The sequence below is a fragment of the Felis catus genome, chromosome A3, assembly GCF_018350175.1.
Source record: "Felis catus isolate Fca126 chromosome A3, F.catus_Fca126_mat1.0, whole genome shotgun sequence".
NCBI lineage: Eukaryota > Metazoa > Chordata > Mammalia > Carnivora > Felidae > Felis > Felis catus.
Genome location: NC_058370.1, coordinates 31,299,818 through 31,313,173, shown reverse-complemented (window position 1 = coordinate 31,313,173; position 13,356 = coordinate 31,299,818). Strand labels below are relative to the sequence as shown.

The 13,356-nt window shown below is 45.9% G+C and overlaps 1 protein-coding gene across 10 annotated transcripts in view; it reads left to right on the top strand.

Moving 5' to 3' along the window:
- Nucleotides 1-13,356, top strand: part of SLC23A2 (solute carrier family 23 member 2) — a 132,268-nt gene that overhangs the window by 98,576 nt on the left and 20,336 nt on the right. For all 10 annotated transcript variants that reach the window (XM_023251438.2, XM_023251436.2, XM_023251432.2 and 7 more), the window contains 5 exons: nt 1,167-1,255; nt 2,264-2,334; nt 3,322-3,503; nt 11,505-11,625; nt 12,127-12,283. In XM_023251438.2, coding sequence (XP_023107206.1) covers nt 1,167-1,255; nt 2,264-2,334; nt 3,322-3,503; nt 11,505-11,625; nt 12,127-12,283 — 620 coding nt within the window. The remainder of the gene's footprint in view (nt 1-1,166; nt 1,256-2,263; nt 2,335-3,321; nt 3,504-11,504; nt 11,626-12,126; nt 12,284-13,356) is intronic.

Genomic DNA, 13,356 nt, shown 5'->3' with positions numbered 1-13,356 from the left:
CTCTAAAGCTAGCATCATGCCTACTCTTGGTTGATTTCATTGCATGATTAAAATGGCCAGAAGAACAAAAGAATCTTTACCCGTGTCTGGCGCAGAGTGGTCTGTGCTGGTCCTGGGCTGGTAACATCGCTGCTTCCCGCTAGAGCCACCTTCTCTTAGTCCACTTCCTGTTCCAGTTGGGGCAGGATACGCCATCAGAGCACTGAGGGGCACGTGCTGGGTTCCCGTCCACTGTCCAGGACGCTGGTACCAGGTGGTTTGGGGGTATTTCAGAAAGATCTGGACATCTGAGAGTTCCCAGCCCTGCAAACAGAAGGAGCCAGTTTTATATTTTACCCTGAAAATAATGTTAAAAATAGCAAATAGATATCAAGGTTTCATGTTAGCTCATAAAGCTATCTTTATACAACTGTAGCTGAAATGCTGTACATTAAAAAAAAAAAAAAAAAAAGCAAAATCTCCTGAATTTGAATAGCTCAGGTGTTCAGAAAGTCAACATGAAATATCTAAAATGTAATTGAATGGTGACATTTGAGGATTGTAGGCAGGGGATTTAACAGAGAGTCCACATGCTTTTTTTATGATTGAGCAGAATATCTTGTCTACTGTTGATTTGTAACGTACAGCTTTCCTTTCCTCATAGCTCTAGATCACTAACACGATTATGATGCCTGTCCTCTAGGATTGAGGGCAGCCTCTGACTTACAAAATGGAGTGACGGGGGAGATAGATTTTTTTTTTTCCCTGTGCTAACCAATAAGAATGTGAAAGGGAGGAGGAGGAGGGTCGTAAAGTGGAAGACACACACCGATATTTCAGAAGGAGCTCACAAGCTCAGCAGGAAAGCGAGATGCCCAAATGCCCAACACCCCCCACCCCCAAAGGGAAAGGTGGTGATGGCAGGGGCTGGTGGAGGGGTGCAGGGCTCCCCCAGGGCCCATGCTGGGGCTGTCTGTGGGGAGAGCAGTGGGAGGGGAAGACGGAGAAGCCGGGGGCCCGGCTGTGTGGCGGAGGAGATCTTTGCAGACCGGGGCTCGCTCTTCGGCGTGTGCCTGCATTTACTCATGTGCTGTTTGTCTATGGAAAAGACTGTTAAGCTGTCAAATCGTGAACTACCTCGGTAGTTCCTGATGCCGTGATCATGGTTTTGGTCTCGTTTCTTTTAGGTTACCCCTGTTTCAGGCCAGTGCTTTTGCATTTCTGGCCCCTGCTCGAGCCATCCTGTCTTTAGATAAATGGAAATGTAACACCACAGGTAATTGCAGTTATTTCCGCATACGTCATTGGGGTCCTTTAACGCACGCGATAGAAGGGAGGCCTGGACGTGCTGCCCTTGGCAGCGTTAAATCCTTTCTGGAATCGGGCAGAGAACATACAAACCAACAAACCGCTTAGAACACTCCAGTCTGTGGATCGTGTTTCTGTCTCTCTCTCTCCCCACTCGTTCATCCCTAACCTCAGAGCAAGTAAGGACCAGAAAGGACCTCATTTCTCTATGCTAATGAAACTGATAAATATGGGAACGGAATAGAACATTTGTGCTATTTTTCTGCCTCTTTCTTTCAGTGGATTTTATGAACCACCAGTAATCACTCTCTTTGCTGCGTCAGCATCCCTTCTCTGAAACATCTCTGCTTTTTAAGGATCTGGCTGCTTTGGTTTTCTGCAAATGACTTTAACTCCCCCCCCCCCCCACCCCATTAGTGATTGCAAAGATCCTTAAATAACCCGATGAGGTCAGGAAAAGATCAGATGGAGGTTTAAGAAAATCAAGTAGACCTGTCATACTTTCAAAATACTGTTAGGTTCTAGGAGCAAAGTTTTCCAACATTTGCTTCCCATTTACTCCCAGGAGTTAGTTTGTGACCACTGATTTGATTCAGGAACTGGAAAAGGCCCTCTATTTTATCTAGGTTTTAAAAACCTCAGTCAGGCAACCTTGCTTTTGGGCGTTTCCGTTAGCTGCTCGCAAAGGTTGGTCTTTGCATGAGGCTGGCACTAGCAGTGTGCACCCCCAGTTCAGCTTTTGACAAGCTGGGAGCTCGCAGTCGATGAATAAATTTGGTTACATTTAGCGTTGGGGAAGACACCTTTCAGTATGGTAAGCCATACTGTTGTAACTCGAATTTTAGGGATGGGTGTTTTATGGAAAATAAAACTTAAAACAGGGAGGAAATTTCATCTTACAAAGAGTAAGATGAATGTATCCCGTGAAACATGGGTGTCACTCCAAAAAAATGTTGTCTTTGTTTTTGTTTTCAAGATGTTTCAGTGTCCAATGGAACAACAGAGCTGTTGCACACAGAGCACATCTGGTATCCCCGGATACGTGAGGTAAAAGAGGAGCATTGTCTGCTTTTGGCTTCTTTGTGTTTCTTTCCTGCTCCATTGTTGGCCGTGCCCAAGAAGTGGTAGTGATGCACACCAAGCCTTCCTTTTCCTTTTCAACTACTGACATGTTTATTTCTTTTGTGAAACTAAATGTAGATGGCATCACCATAAAATAAAGCACACAGAAATGCTTTGTACAGCCAGACAGTATTTCTGTCAGAAGTTTCTAGCCTTCATTCCCCCCGCCCCCCAACCCCTGGGTACCCACAGACCTGCCCACTCACACGCTGCAGCATAACTGGCTGAGGGGCGTGGCTCCCTTAGAAAGAGCTACAGAGGCTTGCCTGAGGGCACACACCTCTTCATTCTAGCCCGCATTTCCGTGTGTGTGTGTGTGTGTGTGTGTGTGTAAAGAATTATAGATACTTGTCCGCTGTGGTGCACTTGAACAGAACAAGGCATGGGAGTCCTCAGACATGAAGAATGGCCAACAGCTTATCCACATCTTCCCAAATCTGGAAGATCCTTCACCATTAGTTCAGAGTTAGCACAGATAATAGTCGTTTTCCACAATAGAAACATTCCTTTAGAATTTGTGTTGATAACACGATCTTCTAAATGTCCGTCAGAGATTCACTTTTTAAAGTCCAGAATCTTTGTGCCACAGTGTTCCTCTGAGCCTGGTTTTGAATGTTGTGTGTCTTGAGCAGGAATGATAAATCTCTCACTTCTCCATGGGAGAGGTAGGGTGGCTATACGTCCATTTCTCGTTTCTGTAATGCCCCTGTGTCAACCATGTCATTCATAGGTTGGCTAGACCCCGCTCACCCCACTGGTTTCTTTGGGGCCCTGGGAATTTTCCAGCAGTGTCACACTTGTTAGGTAATAAGCCGCTGCCTGTCAGAACTGTCCACTGTGGTTGCAGGTGACACTTGGAGTCTGGATCTACAAGCAGCTCACTCTTCGCGTCTGTGCCTTCTCTCGTTCCAGATCCAAGGTGCCATCATCATGTCCTCGCTGATAGAAGTGGTCATCGGCCTCCTGGGCCTGCCCGGGGCTCTGCTGAAATACATCGGGCCCCTGACCATCACGCCCACGGTGGCCCTCATCGGGCTGTCTGGGTTCCAGGCGGCAGGAGAGAGAGCGGGGAAGCACTGGGGCATCGCCATGCTGTGAGTGCTCTGGACTACGTAGCGCAGACTGTCAGCACCTCCTCTTCCCACCACCGAGCGCAGTCTCTTGGGATAGTTTGAGCATTTACGCGAAGACTTAGGAGATAGGTTTTGTTTTTATTTTTGTTTTTTTAAAGTAAGAAGAGGCTGACGGTTTAAAGTTCATTCATTTCTTGCCAGGAAGTTACCGAAGGGTGTTTTAGACCCGGAGGTTGGGAAGTGACATGCAGCACGGTATTCCAAAGACCTGTTTGGGAGTGATGTGCAGAGGGAGAGTTGTGAGGTTTCAGACTTTAAGAAGGGGGTGTAAGACGGTGATGCCATTAGCTTTTAACTTTTGAGGTCATGCCAAGTCTCTTGCACATGAGTGGAAATACCGCGAAGCCAAATCCTTTCGGCGAGACTCAAAAAAACTTCCAGATTGGCAGGAGACAGAGATGCTGCACGAGTAGGGTCTGTTGGCATTGAGAGAGACGTGGCTCCCCTGGCTCCCTCCTACACCTGTGGGGATGCCATGGTTCTTGCCAGAGTCCTGCCAGTCATTGCTGGTCCTTAAGCACAGAACTTCAAGTTCATTAAAATGTCACTTACCCCTTTATGTGTTGTCAGTAAAGACATCCAAGACTTCGGTTTATTACAAGATGGATTATTAGAGCCATGGAATTCTGTGTGCCACAAACAGAGCCTGCTTTCTTGTTGTGTGCCTGGTGAACATGTGTAAGAGCTGATCACGCTATAGGGAAATGGTTCAAAACCTGGCATTTGCCAACCAGTACAATTCCCAAAACAAAGTAAGTAATAACAGAAGGGAGTTTCCGCTGGTTTTTGTTTTGCTTTGTGAACTACTCAGTAATTCTTAAACAGTAGCTAGCGCTTCTCCAGCTCCTGCATTAGTGCTTTATAAAAACACTCGTCGTATATATTGTACGTTAAGATAGGTGCCGGCATCGTGCCCATTTAACAGCAAAAGAAGCAGAGGCACAAAGACGCAAAGTTAGCTGCCCAGGTTCGCACAGGTAGTAATTGGCTGGATGGTTTTCAGAACCCAAGTAGTCTGGTCAGAACTTAGTCCCTAACGCTTCATCCTGCCCGTCTGTGTTGGAACACGGTGTGCAAGTTAAAGTGCATCTTTACGTACCTATAATCCATCTAGCCTTACAGATTAAGGTGTGTGAAAATGTCCAGGGCTATTCTTCATTTCTCCTTTCACTGAAGGTTGGTCCATATTCCCCACACCAGCATGGGTGTGTAGAAGGCAGGGAAGGATGTCCTATGAAACGCAGTAAGTTCCAAGAAGGAGAAATTGGAATTGCCATCATATGGTGAAATTAGAAACCAATGACAAAGGGTGAACAGAACCCCCAGATCGCCTAGGAGCTGAAAAACACTGTTGTAAATCACCCCTAGTCAGAGGGGAAATTGAAACTCATGATTGCTGATAATTTAGAACACGAGGACAAGAACAAACCAGTCACACAGAGCGGAGTTGTTCTTGAAAAAAACATACAATCTTAAAAGCAAAGTACATGAAGAGCTTATGTCTTTGAAACTAGAAAAATAGGATGAAAATGAGCCTAATGGAAGCAGGGGACCAAAAATTAATACAGATAGAAAAAATGTAAAACATAGAAGTGAAAAATTCAAATATTGGTTCTGTGGAAAAGAGCGTGTGGACATACTTCAGGCGAGGCTGATTGAGAAGAGGAGGGAGTGAGTGCACAAATAGAGGGATAAACCCTTAGGTCCAGGGGAGAAGAGTTCCAGCTGTGCTACCCGCCCCCAAACTTAAAAACAACAACAAATTAATAAAATGGGTGGTTTTCCAAGACGTGAAAACAAAAATGGACTCTTCCTCACCCTGAGCGCTAAATGTTGGGGTTCCCCAGAACCCGGTCCTTGGGCACTTCCCTGCCACGTGCCTTTCCCCAGGAAGACCTCGTCTAGTGCACGGCCCCAGCAAGCCTGTGATGCTGCTGACTTCCATGTGAGCCTGCAGCCCATACCCCCGAACACCAGCCATGAGGGCCAAACCCTGGTTCGCACCCTCCAGTCACCTTTACACAGGACTCCTCAGACTTCAAAAGGAGATGGTGTCAATCGTTTGCTTCCTTCCTTGTCCCCAAACCCAGTCCCCCTCCTGTCATCCTGCTCTCAGGCAAGGCCACGACCACACACCCCGCTGATGGAGTCAGAAGCCCTACAGTTGTCCCTGATTCTTTGCTTCCCCTCAGCTCATGTACAAGCCATCTTTCTCCCTCCTCTCTCCAGCCTGTCACGCCACTGCCACTCCCCTGGACAAGCCTCACCCGTGGCCATGCTTCCAACGTCTCCAGCTTCTCTCTTGCTCCCTCCCTGCTCATTCACAGCCCCGTGAAGTCCCTGGCCATTCTCCTCTCCTGTCTCCTCCTTTTGAAACTCCACTTGGACACAAGCAGGAATTCTGGAAGTTTGTAGGTCTTCTCGTCTATGTCTGAAACCTCCGCTGTCCCTCATTCTGTTTACATCTCACACTAGGCACTTGGGGCCTTTCGCTGTTGGAATCTCCGACGTTTGGGGGTGGGAAATGATTGAATGATTTCACGGATGCTTTCCTTACTCCATTCTAGCTCTTCGCTTCCTGGAACCTCTAGAATGTTTGGACCTCCCAACTCCTTCCTCTGCTTTCCATTTCTCCAACTTTTTTCTCCATTCATGGGAAAATTCCTCAGCTGTATCTGTACATCCTTCTGCCAAGCTTTTCCTTTCTTCTGTCAGGTTTTTTAGTTTCCAGCCAGCTTCTCTTATCCTTGGGATGCCAGCTGTGTGAGGGCAAGGCTTCAGCTCCATGCTGGTTACTGCAGCACCCCCAGGACCTGGCTCACCACCTGTCACAGAGCAGGTGTTTAGTAAGCACCTCGTAGTAAGGGCGGGGAGGACTGGGGGTTGTGAGTACATCCGTGACCATAAGTCAAGAATGCTATCAAAGGATTTTATCCCTCAAAAAAGTTCTGGGCTCCAATAGTATATTATATTTCAAGGAAGAGAGAATTCCTGCACCGGTTAAGTGGTTCTGGCAGTTTAAGAAATGGGAAACTTCCCAACCAAGTTGATCTCCGTGGCGGATCCTGACAGAGCTAATACAAAAGGGAGAGCCCAGACCTACGTCTTCCTCCCCAGAGTTGTGTAAAGCCCCAGGCTGAGTTCAGGTATGTTTAGGCAGTAGTATGCTAAAGCCTAGCGTCTTGCTCTACTGCAGGTCTCCTTGTGATCTTTTAAAATGCAAGTGTGCAAGGGCGCCTGGGTGGCTCAGTCGGTTGAGTGTCCGACTTCGGCTCGGGTCATGGTCTCGCGGTTCATGAGTTCGAGCCCCGCGTCGGGCTCTGTGCTGACAGCTCAGAGCCTGGAGCCTGCTTTGGATTCTGTGTCTCCCTCTCTGTGCCCCTCCCCTGCTCATGCTCTGTCTGTCTCTCTCTCTCTCTCTCTCTCTCTCTCTCTCTCTCTCTCTCTCTCAAAAATAAATAAACATTAAAAAAAATTTTTTTTAATGCAAGTGTGCAGAAGAAGCTTTTCGGAAAGTCTTATTATCCAGCTCTGCGCACACTATTTTTTTTAGTGCCATATCTATTAACATATCTTGGAAGAATGCTCTTTGGAACATGGCTTGGGAAAATGCTGTTCCGGATAATAATAACAAAAATCCAACACATTAGGTGTGTCATTTTAGGAATTTAAGGATGATTAAATATTAGAATTTATTAATAAAAATTCATTATGGGCCCATGGTGGATTTAATTCACAAAAGCCAGGGTGACCAAAAGAAAAATCACTTGGGGTGCCTGGGTGGCTCAGTCAGTTAAGTCACTGACTCTTGGTTTTGGCTCTGGTCCTGATCTCACAGTTCCTAAGTTTGAGCCCCACATTGGGCTCTGCACTGAGCAGTGTGGAGTCTGCTTGGGATGCTCTCTGTTCCTCCCCTCTTTCCCAAAATAAATAAACTTCTAGAAAATAAGTGAAAAGCCCACTGAAACTAAATTATAAATGACATCTGGGAAAATATTTACAACAAATTCCATTAAAAAGGCTAATGCCCTTAATGAATACTTTCACTAACTGAAGTAGAGAGTCCTGGTGGAACAATGGAGGAAGGAGAAGATGTGAGCACCCATTTAACCAAAATGGGAAGTACAGATCACTAATTAGTGCACAGAAAGGCTTACCCTCCCCAGTTATTAACATGCATATGCACAGGGATTCTGTTAACAGAATGGGGTAGTGGTGGTGGATCAGAGTGTACTGACTTGGGTTCCTAAGTCAGCCAAGAGAGGCACAGTTAGATTCTCAAGGGGGAGGGTAAATGGAGTGACACATAGGTCCTGGAAGGGAGCCATTTGTTTTTGCGAAAACATTGTTTTGATTACTTATATACAGTTTCAAACCTATTCAAAAATAGAATAGTGTAATGAACACCCCAGTACCAAATACTTAAGAGAAGTCTCATTTTCTCTCTACCCCCAAAATACATTAAAATTCTAGTCATTTGAAGTTTAACAGTAATTAAACAGGGAAATCTAAAGTAAAATAATAGTTCCTGCCATCCATCCAACTGCCACTCCTCAAAAACATCTCATGAATAACTAGTAAAAAGTATTTATCCTATATGTGTAAATACAAACGTATACACATTTACAGCTTCACCATTATAATTTGTTTTTCACCCTGACAATTTGTTGGGCTCATCTCTCTAAGACAGTGTGTTTAGATCTACTTCGTTCTTTGTAAAATTGCACAGTGTTAAATAGTATGAAATATAGAATTTATTCAGCCATTCCCAATTGATACTCATGGTTGTTTAAAATATTTGCTGTTGCAAACAGTACTGAAATTCATACTCTTATGTAGTGTAAGGAATGAATATTAAAATAATTGATAGTTTTTTTAATTGATGAAATTGGTAGGGACTTAAACGGATAAGACCTTGTGGGGCACCTGGGTGGCTCAGTTGGTTGAGCGTCTGACTGTTCAGCTCAGGTCATGATCTCACAGTTTGTGGCTTTGAGCCCTGCATCTGGCTCTGTGCTGACCGCTTGCTCAGAGCCTGGAGCCTGCTTCAGATTCTGTGTCTCCTTCTCTCTCTGCCCCTTCCCCGCTCACACTGTGTTTCACTCTAAAATAAAAACACGCTGTGTTTCTCTAAAATAAATAAATATTTAAAAAGTTTTTTTAAATAAAAAGTATAAGATCTTGTATTTCAGTGAGTAGCAAATAGGCATTTTTGGTCTCTGGGTGGGATTATAAACTCTGCTAACTTTTATGTATTTGGCAGTTTGCATCAGAAGCTTTTTAGGGGCTCTTGTGTGGCTCAGGCAGTTAAGCGTCTGACTCTTGATTGCAGCTGAGGTCATGATCTCACAGTTCGTGAGTTCAAGCCCCGCGTCCGGTTCCACGCCACACTCCCCTGCTTGCTCACTTGCTCACTCTCTCTTGCGCGCGCACACGCTGTCTCTGTGTCTCTCAAATAAACTTTATTATTTTTTTTTTAAAGAAACTTTTTAATAAGATATTTACTATTTGACAGCTCCGTTTTAGTCCTAGGAACTTGCCCTAAGGAGATGTGCAGACAGGTGCCAGGGAGGGGTGATCTATCACGGTTGTTTCTGTTGCTCCCAGCATCATACCACATGGAAATTGTTTACCAAGATGTGTGTCCATAAGATGGAATAATAAGTAGCCACTAAGGTGCTGTTGCCGATTTCCTTCCTGTTGAGGTCGTGGCATTCGTAGGGGCTACGAGTTAGTTGGAAAGTACGTTGTGAAGTATGATTCTAGTTCAGGTCAGATGGTGACCTATTTGTGCTCCAAGGGCAGGCAGTCTTGTGTCTCTGTCTAACCCCAGTGCCCTGGACCCAGTGATGCCCTGTAAATATCCAGGGAATGGAAGCTGTTTAGAATCTAGACCAGAATGTTACATAGTTGTTACCTGGGGTGGGATGAACAGTGATCTTCAGGCTTTTGCCTTTTTGCTTATCTGCCTTTTATAACTTTCCTTGCATAATGTTTGTAAGGTAAAAAGAAAGGTCAGCAAGCCAGTGGGTGGATAGAACCCTGGCCTGAAGACCTGCGGCTCATCTTTTCCCCTTCTCTGCTTCGCCAAGATACGTGAGCTTGGGCACATCTCCCACCTCTGAGCCTCTGCTGCTGCCTTACTGCTGTGGGTGGGACTGCCTGCCCTGTCTGCCCCACAGGCGTATTTGAGGATAAACGTAAATTAGAAGGGTGTGGGTTTTACAGAGTCAACAAAACGTGGAGTGTTCATCTGCTTGGTCCACTTACTTCCATGTGCCCTGCCAGATTTGGCCTGAGATGGGCGTCCTTCCTGGAATTCGCCAGGGGTCCTCCGTCCCCTCGTACGAATGCTTTAAAAAGTGAACACTGCGTGCAGGTGATAACAGCCAAGCGGGGTATTGCCTGAAATAATGATGATAATAGACTTGGGGCTTTTTGGAATCTCATAGTGTTCACTTCGAAATAAGTCAGCATTCTTTTGAATGTGAAAAATTTTATGTTGATCTAAGTTTAGAGTAAGCCAGTTTCAGTACTCCTCATTACCATATCATTTTTTGTTGTTGTTAAACTTCACCATCCCCTCTCCCCCAGAGAATTGGAATAACTTGGGCACTGTGTATATTTCCAACCTTGGACTGGTACCGGCTCGGTGACTTTGTTTGGGCTGAGACCCCCATGTCCCTGGTGAGCAAGCACCTGGGTAAGTGGGAGAGGTAGGGGTGCGGCACAGGCCTGTTCTCCAGCTGGCTGCAGACCATGCGCCTCGTTAGGAACATGACCGTGAAGCTGCACTTGACCGGCTGTCAGCAGAGCTGATGATTCCATCTCCACAATTGGAGCTGTGCCCAGGAACAATTAAGCTGAGCTTTGACTGAGAACCCACTCTTGTGCCAACTCTCCCTCGGGTTATAAGTGAAAGAGTGCGTCCCTGTGGGTGACGAAACCCATTGTTGTACACTCCTTCATTGTGTCAGCGGTGGGAAGCCATCCCACACCTGCCACGTTTGTAGCAGACGGATGAGGACGTGTTGGGTCCTGCTGCAGGGGAGTCAGCTGATGGTGCTGCCTCCTGTGGTCCTCACTGCAGCTCGGTCAGGAGTGTGGGGCTTAAGGTAGAGAGACTTCTGAGCACACCCCGGCATCCCTGCCCTTATGGCAAAGTATTGCGACAAAGCAGTTCAGAGCCCAGGCTGTAGAGCTAGACCTCCTGCCCCGCCTCCTCCCACCCTGCAAACTCTGATCTTGGACTGCTGGCTCTGTCTGGGAAGTGGACTGTCCTCGAAGCCACTGCTGCAGAAGGCTGAGATGATGGGCAGGATGACCTTCACGTAACGCCTGACACAGACCTCTTGGGAGCATTGTTATTAATATTGAAATCTGTATGTAGCCTTCTTAAATATTGGAGTTTTTGCTTTTTAAAAGCAGTTTATGCTCTTGACACGTGAATCAAAAAATACAGAAAAGTAGAAAAAAGGTCTCAAAACATATTGCCACCTGTGGTCAGTCCCTGTGAGCATCTTGGACCCTGTCCTCCTTACCTGTGTGCACGCCTGCGTGTGTGTATGTGCATGTGCAGTACTTGCTTTTTTTCAGTTCTTAGTTGTGATTTTAGTGTACGTTGTGTTGCAGATGGTATCTTTTTTCCCTTACACGGTGTGAGCATTTGGCAGGAGTGTGCGCATTCTTTGGGTTTTCTTGTTCTCCAAGGAAAAGTTAGCCCAAGTATTTATATGGCAATTTTATTTAGTATCAAGAAATGCTAAGAACTAATATTTTTTTCAAAAATCACAGTTCCAAAAGCTATGATTTCCCAAAGAACAGTTAAGAGGACTAGCAGCTTTGTAGAGAAATCAACTCAACACACATGGTTAGTTTTGCCCTTGCAGCTGTGAGTATTATTTTAAAACACAGACATATAGCCTTTAACCGAATTTATTTTCTCTCTCTCTCTCTCGTCAGGACAATTTTCCTAGTATTACTGTTTTCCCAGTATGCCAGGAACGTGAAGTTTCCTCTCCCAATTTACAAATCCAAGAAAGGATGGACTGCATACAAGTTACAGCTTTTCAAAATGTTCCCTGTGAGTAGTCGCTTTCTTTTTTTTCCCTTGACAATATTGCCTTTGTTTACGTGAAAGGAAGTTTTAAGCTGGTCTTTCTGGGGGAACTATGGGTGGCGACATCAGGGTACTAAGGACCACCAAATCGTCATGGACTTGAAGTTTAACAGCAGTAGAAGGTTCTGAATCTGCAGTCCTTTCAGGCACGTGCAGGGGGACACGGTTCTCGAGATGGAGGGCGATCTGTGTTCCCGTGGCTTCTTCAAGCACATTGTCCATTACTCTTATTTTCTAGCCCGACTTGGGGTTAAAATAACTCTTTCCTACATAAAAGTGCTCTCTCTGAATGAGATTCCACTCAAGTAATAGGCTTCCAGCAGATCTGTGACGTGTTTTTTCTGCCAAGTATGGACGATGGTGGAAGCTGTGGGGTCTGATACTCAGCCTCTAGGAAGGTGTGTGTTTTGCCAGCATCCACCGCCTCTGTTGGCCTCATGGAGCTTTTCCCTTGGACCACTTTAGATCATCCTGGCCATCCTCGTGTCCTGGCTGCTGTGCTTCATCTTCACAGTGACAGATGTCTTCCCTCCTGACAGCACAAAGTATGGCTTCTACGCTCGAACGGATGCCAGGCAGGGCGTGCTTCTGGTAGCCCCGTGGTTTAAGGTCCCGTACCCGTGTAAGTATTCTGGTGCCAGGGGGAGAGCAGGTCAGGAGCTCACGAGGGTCCCACTTAGAGGAGCTGGGAGATGGCAGGAGGCTCTGCAGTTTGAAAAGCCTTCTTTGTTCTAGGAGGTCCCACGAAGGGCTTACTGGTAGGAGGCTTTGACAGTGAAAGGTGGGAGGCACTGTCCCCAGAGGCTGTAGTTAGCACACAGAGACTAACCAGCTCCCTTCTCAGATTATCTAGTCCTTTTGGTTCCACTGGGATGTAATCCTGGACAAGGGGTCTCTTGCCAGGTTTGAAGAAGGCAAGTATCAAGCTGCATAGTAACTAAGCCGCCAAAACTGAGCAGAAGGGGCCTGAAGATTAGCAAGCCGACTGCTCGAGCATGATGGGATTTGTGTAATCTTTTAATGGGTAGCTATAATCTTTGGTTTTTATTTGGTCACAGCTGTCAGAAGTAAACTGATATTCACCAGTGGGTGGAAGATGGGTCTTAAGTTATAATTTAAGTGTTGGGTAACTCTTGGCAAGGTGGTGTGGCGGGGGGTACAGTCCCAAGCTGAGGTGTTCCTTGGATGTACACATAATACTTTCTAGGCCCCAGTCCCCAAAATGACTTGTGTGAGTCCAGTGGTTATTAACGTTTGGTTGTTCCATGGTAAAGACTCTGTTCCTGGCATTTGGACATTTTAATTAGAACCCAAACCTGACCTAGGTGGGGTTGTGCTGATTTATTCCCCGGTTTAACAGTCACATCTTCACATCTTATGATGATATGGAGAAAGAGCAGGAAAAGCCGAGAATATTAAGGTTGGGTGAAAGAAAACTGTTCCAAGCATGTTAAATGGAAGTGATTTTGGTAGTTGTTCCTTGTATGGTTGACAAAATTTATACTTGACAAAATTTACTCTAAAATTACCATCTGGGGGTGCCTGAGTGGCTCAGGTGGCTAAGCAGCTGACTCTTGATTTCAGCTCAGGTCATGATCTCATAGTTTTTGAGTTCAGAGACCTGAGTTGGGCTCTGTGCTGATAGTGTGGAGCCTGCATGAGATCCTCCCTCCTTCCCTCCCTCCCTCTACCCCT